Genomic DNA, 14,427 nt, shown 5'->3' with positions numbered 1-14,427 from the left:
TGTGAGCTAATTTCTGTAAATTTTGATTAACGATTTCTGTATGCTATGCAGTCTTTACGGAAGCATTGTTTCTGGTAATTCTTGGACTGATTTTCAAAACGTACTTCACTTTAATTTTACTCTTTTATTAAAATGCAAAATATGTAAACGTTTGGAAAGAGGGTGACTTAACTATTCATTATTATCAATTGCTTATGCGCCCGAACTTTGTAAATACGAATTGTGTCTATGTACCCAAAGATCAAATTTTAGTTTTATCCGGCGCCAACTTTTATTGGGGTTTTATCTTACATCTATGAAATGGTTATGTTACCAGCGTTCATATTACCGCAACTCAGTCGTGGTTACCTCTTGCAGAAAAATCGCCAATTTCCCAACTTTGGTTCCCAGAGCATAGTTTTTGACGTTGATTGCGTCGGAAATGTGTTCAACATCGTTTCCGACCATAACCGAGTTGAATTGTCGTAATTTTTTTATTTATCTACTCTTTTTGCCTAATACGATACAAACCACTTCAATAAACTAAGCACGCAGAAGTTGGTCCCATTTTCCTTTCTCATTGAATATCACGGAATCCAGATTAATGGACGAGAAATCTCGGCTTCAGCTCCTCAAGATTGTGTTCAAATCTCGACCAGAGTTGCTGGAGCTTCCTGTACCAGCCATAGCACCCAACTTGAAGAGGAAGTCACACTACAACCTGAAGAAGTTCGAGAGAATCGAGAGACTAGTTGAGAAGCTTCCTGATGATCTGCTTTTGGATGAGTTTGAAAATGTAGTTAAACAGGTTTGTCAGTTTTTTCTGATTGCTTAACACAAAGGGAGAAATATTGGCTGTTTCCATTCACATTCTCTGCAATATAAGTCCCTTTTCAAGGTTGCCTCGCAAATCACAACCTTTCGACTTTTCACGCCGCCCAATTTTCACGTTGTATTCATTGGAATTTACAGCAGAAGATTCGTCTGTTTTCATCTCTTTGTTCGTTTTTCATGTTTTTGTTCACTCAAAAAGTATTGAATAAATGTTTCTAACGCTTCTAAATACACTTTTTTCTAAACGATTTTGTAACAAAATACCCATGAGGCTGGCTTCAGAATTGAAAAAAATTTTCAAAAAATTTCGAAATAAAACTAAAGTTTGATTATTTTTGGTAAACAAACATTTTAATTATCGGTCGTCAATGCCCTTCTTTCTTCCGAACCATCAATACCAGATGTCATGGAGCAGAATTGTTTCGCGAAGTTTTGCACTAATATTGACGAGACTTAAATTGACGCGCATCAACTAAAAAGACAACAAAATAGGTTTTCGGACAGTTGCACTTTCTGTTATTTCTTGAAAAAAGTGAAAACTCAAATTGACATAGTCAACATAAAAGCTGGATAGTTGCTAAATTAGCCAGTAATTGTGACAGGCTGGTTGGTTTTCAATCGGCCATGATGATAATTGTTGCTGCTACAATTGATGCGGCCACATTCAGTTAAACTGTGTTTTCAAAACTAATATTCAAATACAAACTCAATAGCCAATTCAAATAATGCAATCAAAATTGATCGAAAAATTATAATCTTTTCAAAAATTGTGGGCATTCGTATCTGGCTGATATTGCGAGATTATATTAAAAATGTCGCGTTCTCACCTTAATTGTATCAATGCAATAATAATATCTTTCGAACCTTGCCCTCGTGTTTTTTGGAGTTGATAATAGCTGAGCATAACAAAAGTGTCATAGTTTATATCAATGCCATCTCGATTTTTTCAACATAGTTTTTGTAAACCTTCAAAATCTTTTACTTCTAAACAATGATCATTCTCCTCTAAGCGTCATCATTTTTTAAAAAAAAAGTGCATTTGTTGGCATCTGCTTTGAAAAGCAGCAAGAATGGTAGCATTTTGTTACATTTCAGAGCAGACGAAAGATTTCCTAAAATATTATGGCCCGTTTCTTTAAAAAAAACAGCTCCTTTAATAAAACGGTCAAAAGAACTTATTTACTTCATATTTCGACTGGGAAAGCAAGAACATTGTCTTTCAACAAAATTGAGAGTCTAAAGAATTGGAAGTAGGTATAGATAAAAATTACTTTAAAAAGAAAAACTGACCAATTGTTTTTGGATTAAAATTCAGGGAAAACAGGAAATGGTTAAAAAGATTGGGTACAAAAAATTCATTGCATATATGCACAAAACATATCTAAGTTTTGAAATACGCATTGAGTTATTTATCAAAAAACCAAAAGTTAACAATAACAGATGTTATAAAGCAGAATTGATTCGCGAAGTTTTGCACTAACATTGACAAGACTTAAATTGACGCGCATCACTAAAAAGACAACAAAATAGGTTCTCAGACAATCGCAATTTTTTTAACATTTCTTGAAATAAGTGAAAACTCAAACTTGACATAGTCAACATAGGAGCTGGACAGTTACTAAATTAGTAACTAAATGTGACAAGCTGGTTGGTTTTCAACTGGCTATGATGATAGTTTTTGCAGCTAAAATTTTTGTAACCACATTCAGCTAAACTGTGTTTGCCAAATTAACATTCAAATACAAACTCATTAGCCAAATAAAAAACGCAATCAAAATTGATCAAAAAATTATATTCTTTTCAAAATTGTGGGCAATCGTATCTCGCTGACATTGTGAGATTTTTATTGTAAAAATGGGGGCTCTCACTTCAATTGCATCAATAAAACAGTAAAATCTTTCCAATATTGCCCTGGTGTTTTTTGGATTTGATAAATAGTTGAGCATAAGAAATGTGTAATAGCTTATCAATCTCGATTCTTTCAATATAGTTTTTGTAAACCATTAAAATCTTTTACTTCTAAACAATAATGGTTCCGTCCCAGCCTAATACTTATTTTAAAAAAGTTGAATAGCAGCAAGAATGGTAGCATTTTATTATAACTACTGATTTGCAAACCATCTGCTGAAAAACTTTTAGACAAATGCGTTTTTAAACAGATTTACTACTGTTCCCCAAAAAGACGAGGACAGGTATTGAAATCCAGAATAAACAGCGCATAATCACCGCCATAAGCAACGATGAAAATACACCTTGGAACTTTTTGAAAGAACGGCAGTAATAAAATTTGCTTGAAGCGACATTAAAAAATGATCCTTAATTTTCTAATTTCTTATTTTATTTGAAATTTTCCCATTATTAATCGACAATAACAAAATTCACAAATTTGTGGCTAATGTTTTCTAGCCCTAAAAACGATAAGCAGTTTCTTATGAAAGATTCCCTAAAATTTTATTCCGTCGTAAATAAAGAAAACGAGATTTCATGACCAAAAAATCAATACCAGCAGGAATTATGAATTGAGCTTATTTAAAAAATTTCATGGTTTAATGGTTCATTCTGGATCCATCCACTTTCCAGATTCCATCCAGGATCCACTATATTCGATCTTAGAATGTAAATTTTTTGATAGCTTCGGGCAGCGCGTGGTAACAAATAATATATTTGAAGAGTTGAAAGTAAACACTTTAACTAACTCCTTAAAAGTGATTAATAAATTGAATACATCACATCAATTAGAAAATTCATCGCAAGTGTTCTGAGATTTCGAAAAATAGACGCCAGAGAATGATTTTGATTTTTGCTACTCAATTTCTGCGCAAAAGATAGTTAATTTGCATTAAAATAATTGTTTGACAAATTAAAACATCATAAAATGCATTACAGAGTTATTGTCAGCTGTAGTTTTAACGAAATATGTCGGCATCAAACTGGTAGTACTGTGTTTGAAATGATATTAGAATTGAGAAAACTTCTAATGTTCAGGATGCTAATAGGTCGCCATTACTTTTTGGACACTTCATTTGAACGAACTTAGTGTTCACTTGATGAAAAAAAAATGTGGTTATATTTATTTGATGAAAATTAAGTTTTAAAAAGTACTCCAGGGGTGATGTTTTTTAATTGTCATCATACTTAACCACTACATCACATCACTGCTCAGGGCCATTGGTTTTTTTGATTTTGTCGTTTCTCGGATTTCTGTTTGATTAATAAGAATTTATTTTCTGAAATAAAAGGTTTTTTCTACTTGAGTCTACATAATTTTGTGATCTGATCAGCCACTGTTCAAATTCATTATTTCCAAAAAAAAACAAAGTACAACTGAAAAGAAAAAAAGTAATTTTTTTCTCACGTTTTCTGAAACCAAAAAGCATTGAAGCTTTTTTTGCATTGACTAGGTAATTATGCAAAATATTATTCTCACTGTCAGAAAATTGGTTCAACGCCTTGTTTTCGAGGTTAAAAATACACTTTTTTTAAATTTACGTCAACATACGTCTTTAAAAACTTTCCCACAGAATCTTTTTTAATTTTGAGAAAAATTGTTCCACTCTTGTTGGTTTCGGGGATGCTGCTTGAGATTAATCAAAATTTTCAATTTATATTGCATAGTTAGGCTTGAAAACATTTAACATGCAATACTTTTTGCTGAGGATGAAGCACTCAACGCCTTGATCTGAGTTCATTCAGCTATGTTCTGTACCTCAATTTAGTGTAAAATTAATGTCGTTTTCCTTTCAGGTTTTTTAAGTCCTCATCTAAATTTCTTAAGTGCTAATTAAAAGAACTTTGGTGCCTGTATTGATGTTGATATAGATTTTTGTCATAGGTTACGAAAAAATGCGTCGCTGAAATCCAAAAGGTCAGGGCCGTCTACCACTGGATCAAGATCCAAGATCTCGAACTAATCCAGGCAAGTACAGAAAACATGCGACCTCAATCAATATGTCCTCTGCTATTTTTCTACCACATCGCAAACGGCTCAACTTCATTCTACTCCTTAATTTTTGAAATCATGCTACGATTTCTGGGCATCGTTAGCATAAGTGTTGAAGGTTATATCAAAGACTTGTTGTTCGAACCGGGTGACGCGGTTAATACAGCAAAGCATATTTGGAGTATTGCTTACGTTTCTGACACCCAAGGAAGTTCTGATTGGCATCTATTCGATGTTGCAACCGATGCTGAAAACTATCACGGATTTTCTTACACAGAATCTAGAAGAACCTCGCAGCAGAGTTTCAGCTTAAACTCCGAAGATCTAAACGATACTAGAGCTAAAAGCGTTTGTAGTTCCAAATCCGGATTGTCAATTCGCAGGAAACGAAGTCACTTTAAAATGCGTGAACGATTTTCGTTTGAAGCTGAAGATCTAAATGTTTCACGTTTTTTCAATGATGACTTGGACAGACCAACAACGTCTCCTGCCAAAACGAAAGCTAGAAGTGAAACACTTTACACTGACATTCATCATTTAATAGATGATGCTTATTTTAGCCCATCACCTTTCGATATGGTCAAAACCCACTTTCCACTAACTCCCGAATATCAACTCGCAATTTACCCAATGGGTTTACGTCAGTTCGAAACCCTACCAGTAACAAGGGATATTTTCCCAAGTTTAAACTTATCGCTTAGAGGGTCAAGCGGCCAACCAATTGTTCACACACAAGATGGTGAAGTTGAACTCAGTTTTTCGTACAATTTATCGCGGTTGTTGCATTTCAATGTTTGTTTAATTCACTGGGGCGAGGTTAAATGGCACGATGCGGGTGATACATGCTACTTAACCAAAATCGACCAAAAAGAAAAATCCGCAGAAATTACAATTTTTGCCAGACTACCGTCGAAAGGTCAATATAGATTAAGCTTAGAAGCAGCCCCCATCGTTTTATCAAATGAGTTGATCATCAAGCCGAGAGAAGTTGCATGTTTTAAGGTGATCTGGGACGACAAAGGTCAGCGAAGTTCCAGTCAAACAAAACCTCACCTGCCAGTTTTATCATGTACAGGTTTTGGACCAGTTATGAGCCACTTTGTATCAAATTTTAAATTTAATGACCTCACAAAATTCGGTCGAATAGTTTGTGAAAATGGATTTCTCGAGCTAAGTCTTACGTGTTCGATAGAAGCGCTTATAGATATGGATTATAAGATAGCAGTTTGTTACTATGACCATGTGTGGCAAGAAACTGTAATGGTTCCCAAAGAAATGAGCAAATTAGAAAAAGATTACGGAGAAAGTTCCATTCGTGTAAAAGCAGAATTCCCGCACGTTGGGGAATTTTCTCTACGAATTGACTATTTTGTTTCCAGTTCCAACATTTGGACCAACCTTGTCAACTATTTGGTGATTGTGGAATCCCTGTCAACAGTCGAGGAGCGTCAGGGAAATACTGGAATCGTGCGACCAGAAGAAGTTGCGCATATGGAAACAGTTTTTGTGATTCCTAATTTTGTGGTGACTTTCGTAGAAGATTGTGACCTTCCCTTTCAAGGCAATATTATGAACAGCATTCAGAAACAGGTGGATTCTGTCCAAACTGAAGACCTTCTAGAACTTTCTACCGAGGATTCCCAAGAGTACCTGCATGTTCCGGATGCCCAGGAAGCAACCCAGAGTAGGTTTGGCGAGGACATACATATGGGTTTGCTTAAGGGACCTGAAATCTCAGGCGGAGTATTCCTCTTCGAAATGGCTCAAGTTGTAGAGGTCTCGGAGCTTTTTATGGCTGAAGTTCGAGAGCATTCAATGGAGTTGGAGATAACGGAAAGTTGGAGTCAAAAGGGAAATGAAAATCAGGATGAACTTTTTCAACAGGAAATCAATGGAGACGGAAACTCAGAAGTAGACGTAGGTGCTGGTCACGATTCAGTTTCAGTTTCAAGTCAGTCAAAGTCTGAACAGGCTTCAAAAGACGAACTCGACTATCAAAGTGATGAAAAAGAGCGCAAAAGCATAGCTGATCAAAACTCTTTTGCTAAAGGAAATAGCTCATCCCCCATCGAAACTCAAAATGAAATTGGGCAAGTTGAAGAACCAGTAGCATCGCCGATAACTGAAGCAATTGAAGAAGAAAACACACTTCCATCAGACGCCGGAAGTGATGGTGAAGTTGAGGTTAAACAGTCTTTCGACAAATTTGAACAAGAAACTGGTGAGAGCAGTATGCCAAATGAAACCAATTCTGGACTTCTTCTTATTTCAAATGAAGATAGTAAAGAGCGTAAAAGCAGTTCGGGCAAGTCACCTCACATTATTGATGATCAAGATTCGGTTAATGGAAAATCAGTGACAGAGGAAGAATTATTGAAAGTTGTGCCAATTGCAAAGATAGGAGAAACCGAAGAAGAGGGGGAGCCAACTACACCTGCAGAGACGACCTTGAGTGCAGAAGAACAAGAAGTTGAAGAAGAGCTTCCATTTGACACAGAAACGCTGGCGACTCAGGATGGGCAATTATCAACCAATCACAGCTCAGTACAGGAGGAGCCAACAAAACCCCTACAAAGTGAAGAACTGGGAAACGATAATGGGGTAATCAAGAACGACCATGACGTTAAATCCGATATTCCCAATTTTGACTCACACAGTTTGACAACAGAAGATGAGCAGCCAGAACAGCAAATTGATTCGGATAGACAAAGTATGAGAAAAACGACGCCCGAAAATGAACCCTTTGAAGAGGACAACCTTACTGGGGAAGTGGAAGAAACTGAAATGCCTGCAAACATACCGAGAACAGTAGAAAGCCCTCAGGCTGATATTGATTCCGAGCCTAGCCAAGAAAACAATGAAAATGAGGAGGAAAACCAGGCTGAAATTGCTCAAGTATCTCATGAGTCACCCATTCCTGTTGAAAACAAACTTTCGGACCCTGTTCACCAAGTTGGACAAGATCGAAATTCGCCTGATGAAATTAACGAGGGTGACGTAAGAGCTGAAACAGATGACCAGAAGAAACTTGATCACGATTTCGGAGGCCTTGACGAAGACCCCAATGACGAGCAAACAAAAAGCCACGACATAATGTCAAGTGAACTAAATTCTAAATTACCAAGCCCTGTAAGTCAACAATTGGAATCGGAATTAAACATTGAAGAAAGCGACCACGATTCACCCAAAATAATATCAAGAGCTGAAACTTTAGACCGAAAATCCGATACCCCAGGCGTTGTTAATGAAACATTAATTCCGACAGGCACAAACGATTTTGACCAATCTCAGGACGAAAAGTTAGAACTTGCGTTGACCTCTAACGACCCACAAAAACTAGACGACGATTTTCGACATTCAAGCGGAAGAAGTGAAAGTATTCAATCCGACAGGAACTCAATAGCTGAAAATCGAGACTTGTTCACGTTCCATTTCAGCAACGATGTTGAATTAGTTGAGAACGATGTTGAATACAATTTAGAAGAACTCGATGTCAATGAATTAAAGGTGAATGAAGTTCAAAAAGCGGCTGTTGACATCACACCAATTCCTAGTCCACCCCCTACAGCGATAATTGAAACCGTTCAAATAGAAGAAGCTGTATTGGTCGAATCCGACACTCAAAGCCAAAATTCAACAAATTTTCAGCAATCGACGGAATATCAGCCATCAGGAGAAAATTTGGTTGAAAAAGAGGAAAGCTCAGAAACAAAAAGCGTCACCGAGAAAGAACTAAACCCCGAAAAAGTGTTTGAAGAAAATTATACGTCTGAAATTAATGAAGAGATTATACCGGATGAAAAAGAAGAAAATAAAGAACTTGACGAGCCTGCGAATGATGAAAAAATTCTACCTCCAAAAACTCTCCGAACAGAAAAGGCAGAAATTGAAGAAAATATAGATTTTGACCAGGAGTTGAATACTCTTTCAGAAGCTTCCGGAACAGAAAACGCGATTGAAAGTTCTATTCATTTTAATGCCGAGTTATATCTGAATAAAGGCGAGGAAATAACAATCTTTGAGAAAAAATCTCAGTCGCCTCTGCCCGATTCCTATTTCAACTTCAGATTTTTCGAACCTGTAACTGATTCGTTAGTCGAAAGCTGGAATTTTTCCAACTGCTCTGAAATTTTAATGGAAAAGATATCAGTATTCACCCATGCTAGTTTATCAAATGTAGACTTTGAACAACAATTTTATAGTCCAGAGAATTTGTCTAAAACAGAAGTAGTCTCTGAAGAGCCAGTTTTAGAGCCAGCATTACAACAAATTGAAAAGTTTGAGCAAAGCATGCTTTTAAATGGTCAAATTGAAAACAATGAAAATAATGAAACTGAACCATCAGTAATGAAGCCATTAAATAATTTATCAAGTATTGAAGTTTATGACGATAAGCAGCTAAAATTGGCAAAAGATACTTCACAAGAAATCTACTCAAGTGAAAAAGTTGAGCATGCTTCTCAAAATGCATTAGAAACAGATTATATTATTCCAGACCAAAACAACACAAAATCAAACGATCAAAATACTGTTTACGCTTTAAAACAGACTGACAATCAGCCAACATCGAGAGAAAGTATAAAACAACAAACTGGAAATACTCCATCTTTAAGCAATTCTGAAGTTTCTTTGAGGAAATTGGAACCAACGTCTCCATCGAGTGAATCAAAACAACGCAGACGAAACAGCAGAAAATCACAAGGTTCAGTGTCAATTAGCAACAAGAGCACAAAGCACAAACAGCCAGGCACACCTTCAAGCATTAGAAAACCCGAATTCAGTCGTCAAAATTCAACAAAGTCAGTTAAAGCTCCAACACCTTCAAAATCAGTCAGAAAATCTGCCCCGTCTTCACGGAAAGAATCATTGAAATCAAAACCAAGTTCGTCCGGATCTTTAAAACGACCAGTTGAAGAAATAACTCCGGAGAATTTCATCAATAAAGAAACCTCGAAAAACACCGAAGCATTCGACCAATCAAATTTAAGAGATCTTCCAGCCGTTGGATCCAACACACCCAGTGACACCTGGAGTTGCAGTGCAGTTGAGCAATTAGAAATTCCAGAAGTTATTTTGGAAAGGAGTCGAGAAGGAACTCAAGAAGTTCTGATTAATCAAATAGACCAGGTAAATTTAGCTGAGGTCAAATCAGAGACACCACGGCAGGAACCATCGCCGCCACCACCTACAGAACCTGAAATAGACGAGATCCAGCCCCAATCTGGTGACGAATCACCACAAAAAGCAGTTGAAGAGATCTTACCTGAACCTCCTAAAATTTATGATACTGAGCCACCTGTTGATGATGATGAGGATGGATTAGGAAGTGCAGAACCACCAGGAATTGCTGCTGATATAGAACCTGACAACCAAATTGATCCAGATATGACAACAACTGATAACCCCGAGAATAACCAGAACCAATTGGAAGAACAGATAAATCAACAAAAAATCTCTGCAGCTGACAATTTAAACGAACAAATAACCGAATCCTTAAACAACGATGAAGCTGATAATGAAAAAGATGTTTATTCTAAAACCGAACCAGATATTCAGGAGGCGCCCAAAGTTGGAGAAGAGATTGAGCCAGAAAACGGAGAACCTGAAGACAACATAGATGGAGAACAGCCACTCAATTACAAAAGTGTGGCCGCCGAAAACGGCTATCATCAGACCGAAAATCAACATGAAAACGACGAGGCTCCCGCACTTCCGGAAGATGACCCCAAGTCAGGCCAAAGTCAAGCACCATTATCGCCTTCACCACCCATCGAGTCCCTCTCAATTCCAATCGACGATGGCAACAATTCCAGTTCCAAAATTAGTCAAAACAGAAGACGCCGATCTACAATTGATAAAGACCAGAAAGTTTTGGACATCATAGTTAAAACCCAAAATCAGAAGGGTCCAAAAACGGCCACTGCAACAAGTCAGCCAACATACAGAAGTTTTATAAGTGCCTCAAATAAACCCAAAACTTTCGAAAGCAGCCCCCAGATAGCTACATACGCTGACACTAGAAGAGAACTTTATCAAATTGAGACTTCACGAAGAGCGAAACCGGATGTTCAAAATAACAGCAACAATAACAGATCGAAAAGCAAGAAAACCAGACAAAAGCACGTCGACAATTCTGAATTCATGTCTTCCAGCCGCGAAAGTGGAATTTTTCAACCTTCCAAAACTTATGAAAATTTAAAAGAAGAAAGATCCGGAACACCCTTAGTAATTGACAGTGCTGATGAGGATGATGGGAAAATTTACGAAATAAACAAGGAAAAACTGATTGACCTCGAAAACACATTTGACGAACCATTACAATCACTAGTACAGGCGGAGACATCTGAAAAAATTCATTTCGCAAAAGTAATTCCTGAAAGAATTTATCATACAGCCACTATTCGACGAACGCCAGAAAATAAAGAACGAGTTATTACAGAAATTCAAGGCGTACTTGATTTCACCGAAGAGCCGATATTTGAACCCGAAGAAATTATTTACGACTTCTCAAACGCCGACGAAACAAAAGATGCATTAGCAATTGAACCTTCAAAACCCCATAGCTTTGCTAACTGCACGATTGAACTGAACAATTTTGTCGCTGAAAATGAAACCGAAATTATCGAAGACAAAAGTTTCGAAAAACCAATTGCGGTTTCAATTGATGAAACAATTAAAAAAGGAGTCTTCAAGAAAAGTTATAGAACTCCTTGGCAACTTGAAGTTGCGATATCTGAATCGTTTGAAATGACTGATGTTCCCGAGTTTGAAAAAGCAACTCTGACAGACTACACAGTCCAAAAAGAACCCAAACAAGGTAAGAAAATGGGCAAAAATCCAGCAAAAATTTACGGACCCGATAGACGGCCAAAAAGATTTCAAGATTCGAATTACCTGAACAGAGATTTGCGTGAAAAGCCAGAAGAGCTAAGACGATCGCAAGAAATTACCAGTCGTTTCAGACGGGAGATGAAAAGATTAAATATCGAGACTGATAGCGATTCGGTTCACAATACAACTGTCCCATTTAACCTGACTGGTTCTGAAATTGACGGGACGCTAAATGGGAATAATGCTGGAACCGAAGATGTCAACAACAACAACAACAACAGCAACAACAACAACGATTCACAAAATGTGAATGAAAACAACAACAACACGAATGATGGGAAAGACTCCAACCAAAAAAAGGGTCCGTTGATTGTAAAATTAAACAGGGCAACTACAAAACGAAATTTGTATCAACCTCTAACCCCACCCCTGGATAGAGAACGCGGGTCAATTTTCGTCGACCCAGTTGGTAAAGACCCTATGGTGCAAGAACCCTTCCGTCACAAATCTTTCAATCGGAACCTAGTCCGAGAATTGAAGTCGTACAGAAAACCCGGTTCGGTCGTGAAATCAATTCTGAAAGCAACTTTCATAATTTTGGGTGAATCTCCGTTATGCTTGGACGATTGGGACATTCTTAGTGGGCTTTTGAGTCGTAGTTTGTACAAAGATTCGCTGACTGTTCGGATGGAAAATTTCAAAAGTGACAGTTTGACCTCTGCAGCAAAAGAAAGAGCACAAGAAGTTTTGAGTCACATTCAAGAAGATGATATAGACAAAATTAGCAAACCAGTTAAAATTCTTTTAGACTGGGTTAGAAGTAATCTCTAAAATAACTAAAACACTAATAACCTCATTTAAAGCTAGCCTCTATGTTTGTGGAAATAACTGCTAATTCAGTGCAATTCAAGTTGTTCTCTCTTTAACGTGTGATTATTAATCGAGTGGGAAACATTAAACCAGGATGATCAATACCAACTTTTCTTATATACCATATCGAAGCCATATGCGCTGTGCATGTATGTGTATTGAAAAAAATAATAGATTACACAAATTTGGTTAAAACAAAACAAAGTGAAAATTTTTTATAACGTTATAACATAAAACCTAAATTTTCGAGAAGAAAAAAAAGCTCTTTATTCTATTTTCGGTTGATTATTCCAGATGCTTCAAATGAATTTCAATTTTAAACTCTCAACAGACAGTTTGTCTGTTTACTTCAATTAATTGAAAACGTGAAGTAGTCTTCAGTATAATTTCGTTTTCATTGCGATTAAAATGAAAATAAAACAAAAACAAATAACTCGAATCAGGAAAACTTCTAAAGAAAGTAGAAAATTATAATTTCCCTGTGAAAATTTGCGCATGCTATACTTAGTAACCCTGCGTCTTATTTTTAAGGGCTTTATTTTGAAGTTAAAATGAATGAAGTGGTTCTGTAAGGATCATTCAAAACCAAAAGATATTATCCACTAGAGGAAGGAGCGAGAGGAATTTTTCCTTTTCGATTGTTTTCTTTAGAATTCACTTTATGGCCAGGGTTGTCGACATGCTTTTGCATTGATCAACAGTCCCTTTGTTCTCATATCCGAGTTAACGAAACTTCTGCAGCAGTCCTTTGTCCTTTCAATATTTTCGGATCATATAATAAACATCTACTTTTAGCTAGCTTGAAAAGCAAATTTTTTCCACAAAACACTTCACAAATCTATGTTCTACTGCTGGCAATATACATATCACACATAGAAATGTTTTAACAACAGCAGAAAACAATTAAAAAAAAGAAACAGTCATGTTTTTCAACAATGCCCTGTTCTTCTCAACTGATGCTTTATTGACTTTTAAACATACTTTCTCCAATTGATCCACAATTGATTGACACATGACATCAAAAAGAAAATGAAAGCAACCAACATTAGTTAATAGATAAACAAAAACGACAGTGTTTCGGTTACAAAAAACGGCAACTTTTTTGAATTTGCGTCATAATCGTCGAAAAGAAAGAAAGACAAAATATCTTTGTTTGCTTTATTTTAAAGTGTCAAAAATTCAACATTGTTCAATTATAGTAGACAAGAATTTTAAAAACTTGATACTAATTCCAGCCACAAAGACAAAACTTGTTTTAGTAATTAACCACCCCGCCATCTCCCAATGTTCAATTTCGTTTTATTCGTTAACTAAAAAAACTTCAACCGCTAGTAGTATAAGTAAATGACTAGTAGTAACACTAGGGGGGGTCACGCACTGTAAAAAAACGACCCCCTCTAAATCGTTACATTTGGCCACTAAAATTCTTCAGAAAAGCCCTTGGGCGCGATGGTACAATATATGAAGACAAAATCAGAACATGAGTTTGGAAAAATTGTCTAGCAAGATCATTTTTCAAATTACAGTTCCAGTAAAAAGACGTTAAGTAAAATCGATAAAACTTTTTCAATGAGTACCCGAGTTACGAGAGATGAAATTGATGGGGGTATTACAAACTTGGTTTTTGATGATGGAAACCGAGAGAGACCTCCATGGCGTTGCTGTTCCAATACCGTAGTCCCTCGATCAGAGATTATATTTTTCGTTCAAGTGAGTATTATAGTGCTCATGATTAGTCACTGTTTTGCCATGCTATTCTTGATATCGGAGAGTTGCGAAGAGAAATCAATTTGGATTGCACTGCTTTCGAGTCTGGTTGGTTATATTTTACCAAATCCTAAATTATGAATAAAGTCATTCTCACAAACGATAGGATCTTCATGGCGGTTGTAGGCCCAAGTGGTTCTGGGAAAACTGACCTCATATTCAACATGCTGCAAGGTAGGTCCTTCTACCCAGCATTTCTCAAAATT

General features: G+C 36.6%; 2 protein-coding genes across 2 annotated transcripts in view; both read left to right on the top strand.

Moving 5' to 3' along the window:
* Positions 1-14,427, top strand: part of LOC142353713 (importin-8-like) — a 371,797-nt gene that overhangs the window by 29,529 nt on the left and 327,841 nt on the right. The gene's annotated exons all lie outside the window — the stretch shown is intronic.
* On the top strand, positions 226-12,510 carry LOC142353299 (uncharacterized). Its single transcript, XM_075405530.1, has 2 exons — positions 226-787; positions 4,646-12,510. Exons 1-2 carry the CDS (start codon positions 584-586, stop codon positions 12,413-12,415), a joined length of 7,974 nt encoding a protein of 2,657 aa, XP_075261645.1. The 5' UTR covers positions 226-583; the 3' UTR covers positions 12,416-12,510.

This window comes from Convolutriloba macropyga, chromosome 14, assembly GCF_964194025.1.
Source record: "Convolutriloba macropyga chromosome 14, txConMacr16.3, whole genome shotgun sequence".
Classification (NCBI taxonomy): Eukaryota; Metazoa; Xenacoelomorpha; order Acoela; family Convolutidae; genus Convolutriloba; species Convolutriloba macropyga.
The sequence above is the reverse complement of the archived record's forward strand: the minus strand, read 5'-3'. Positions and strand labels throughout refer to the sequence as shown.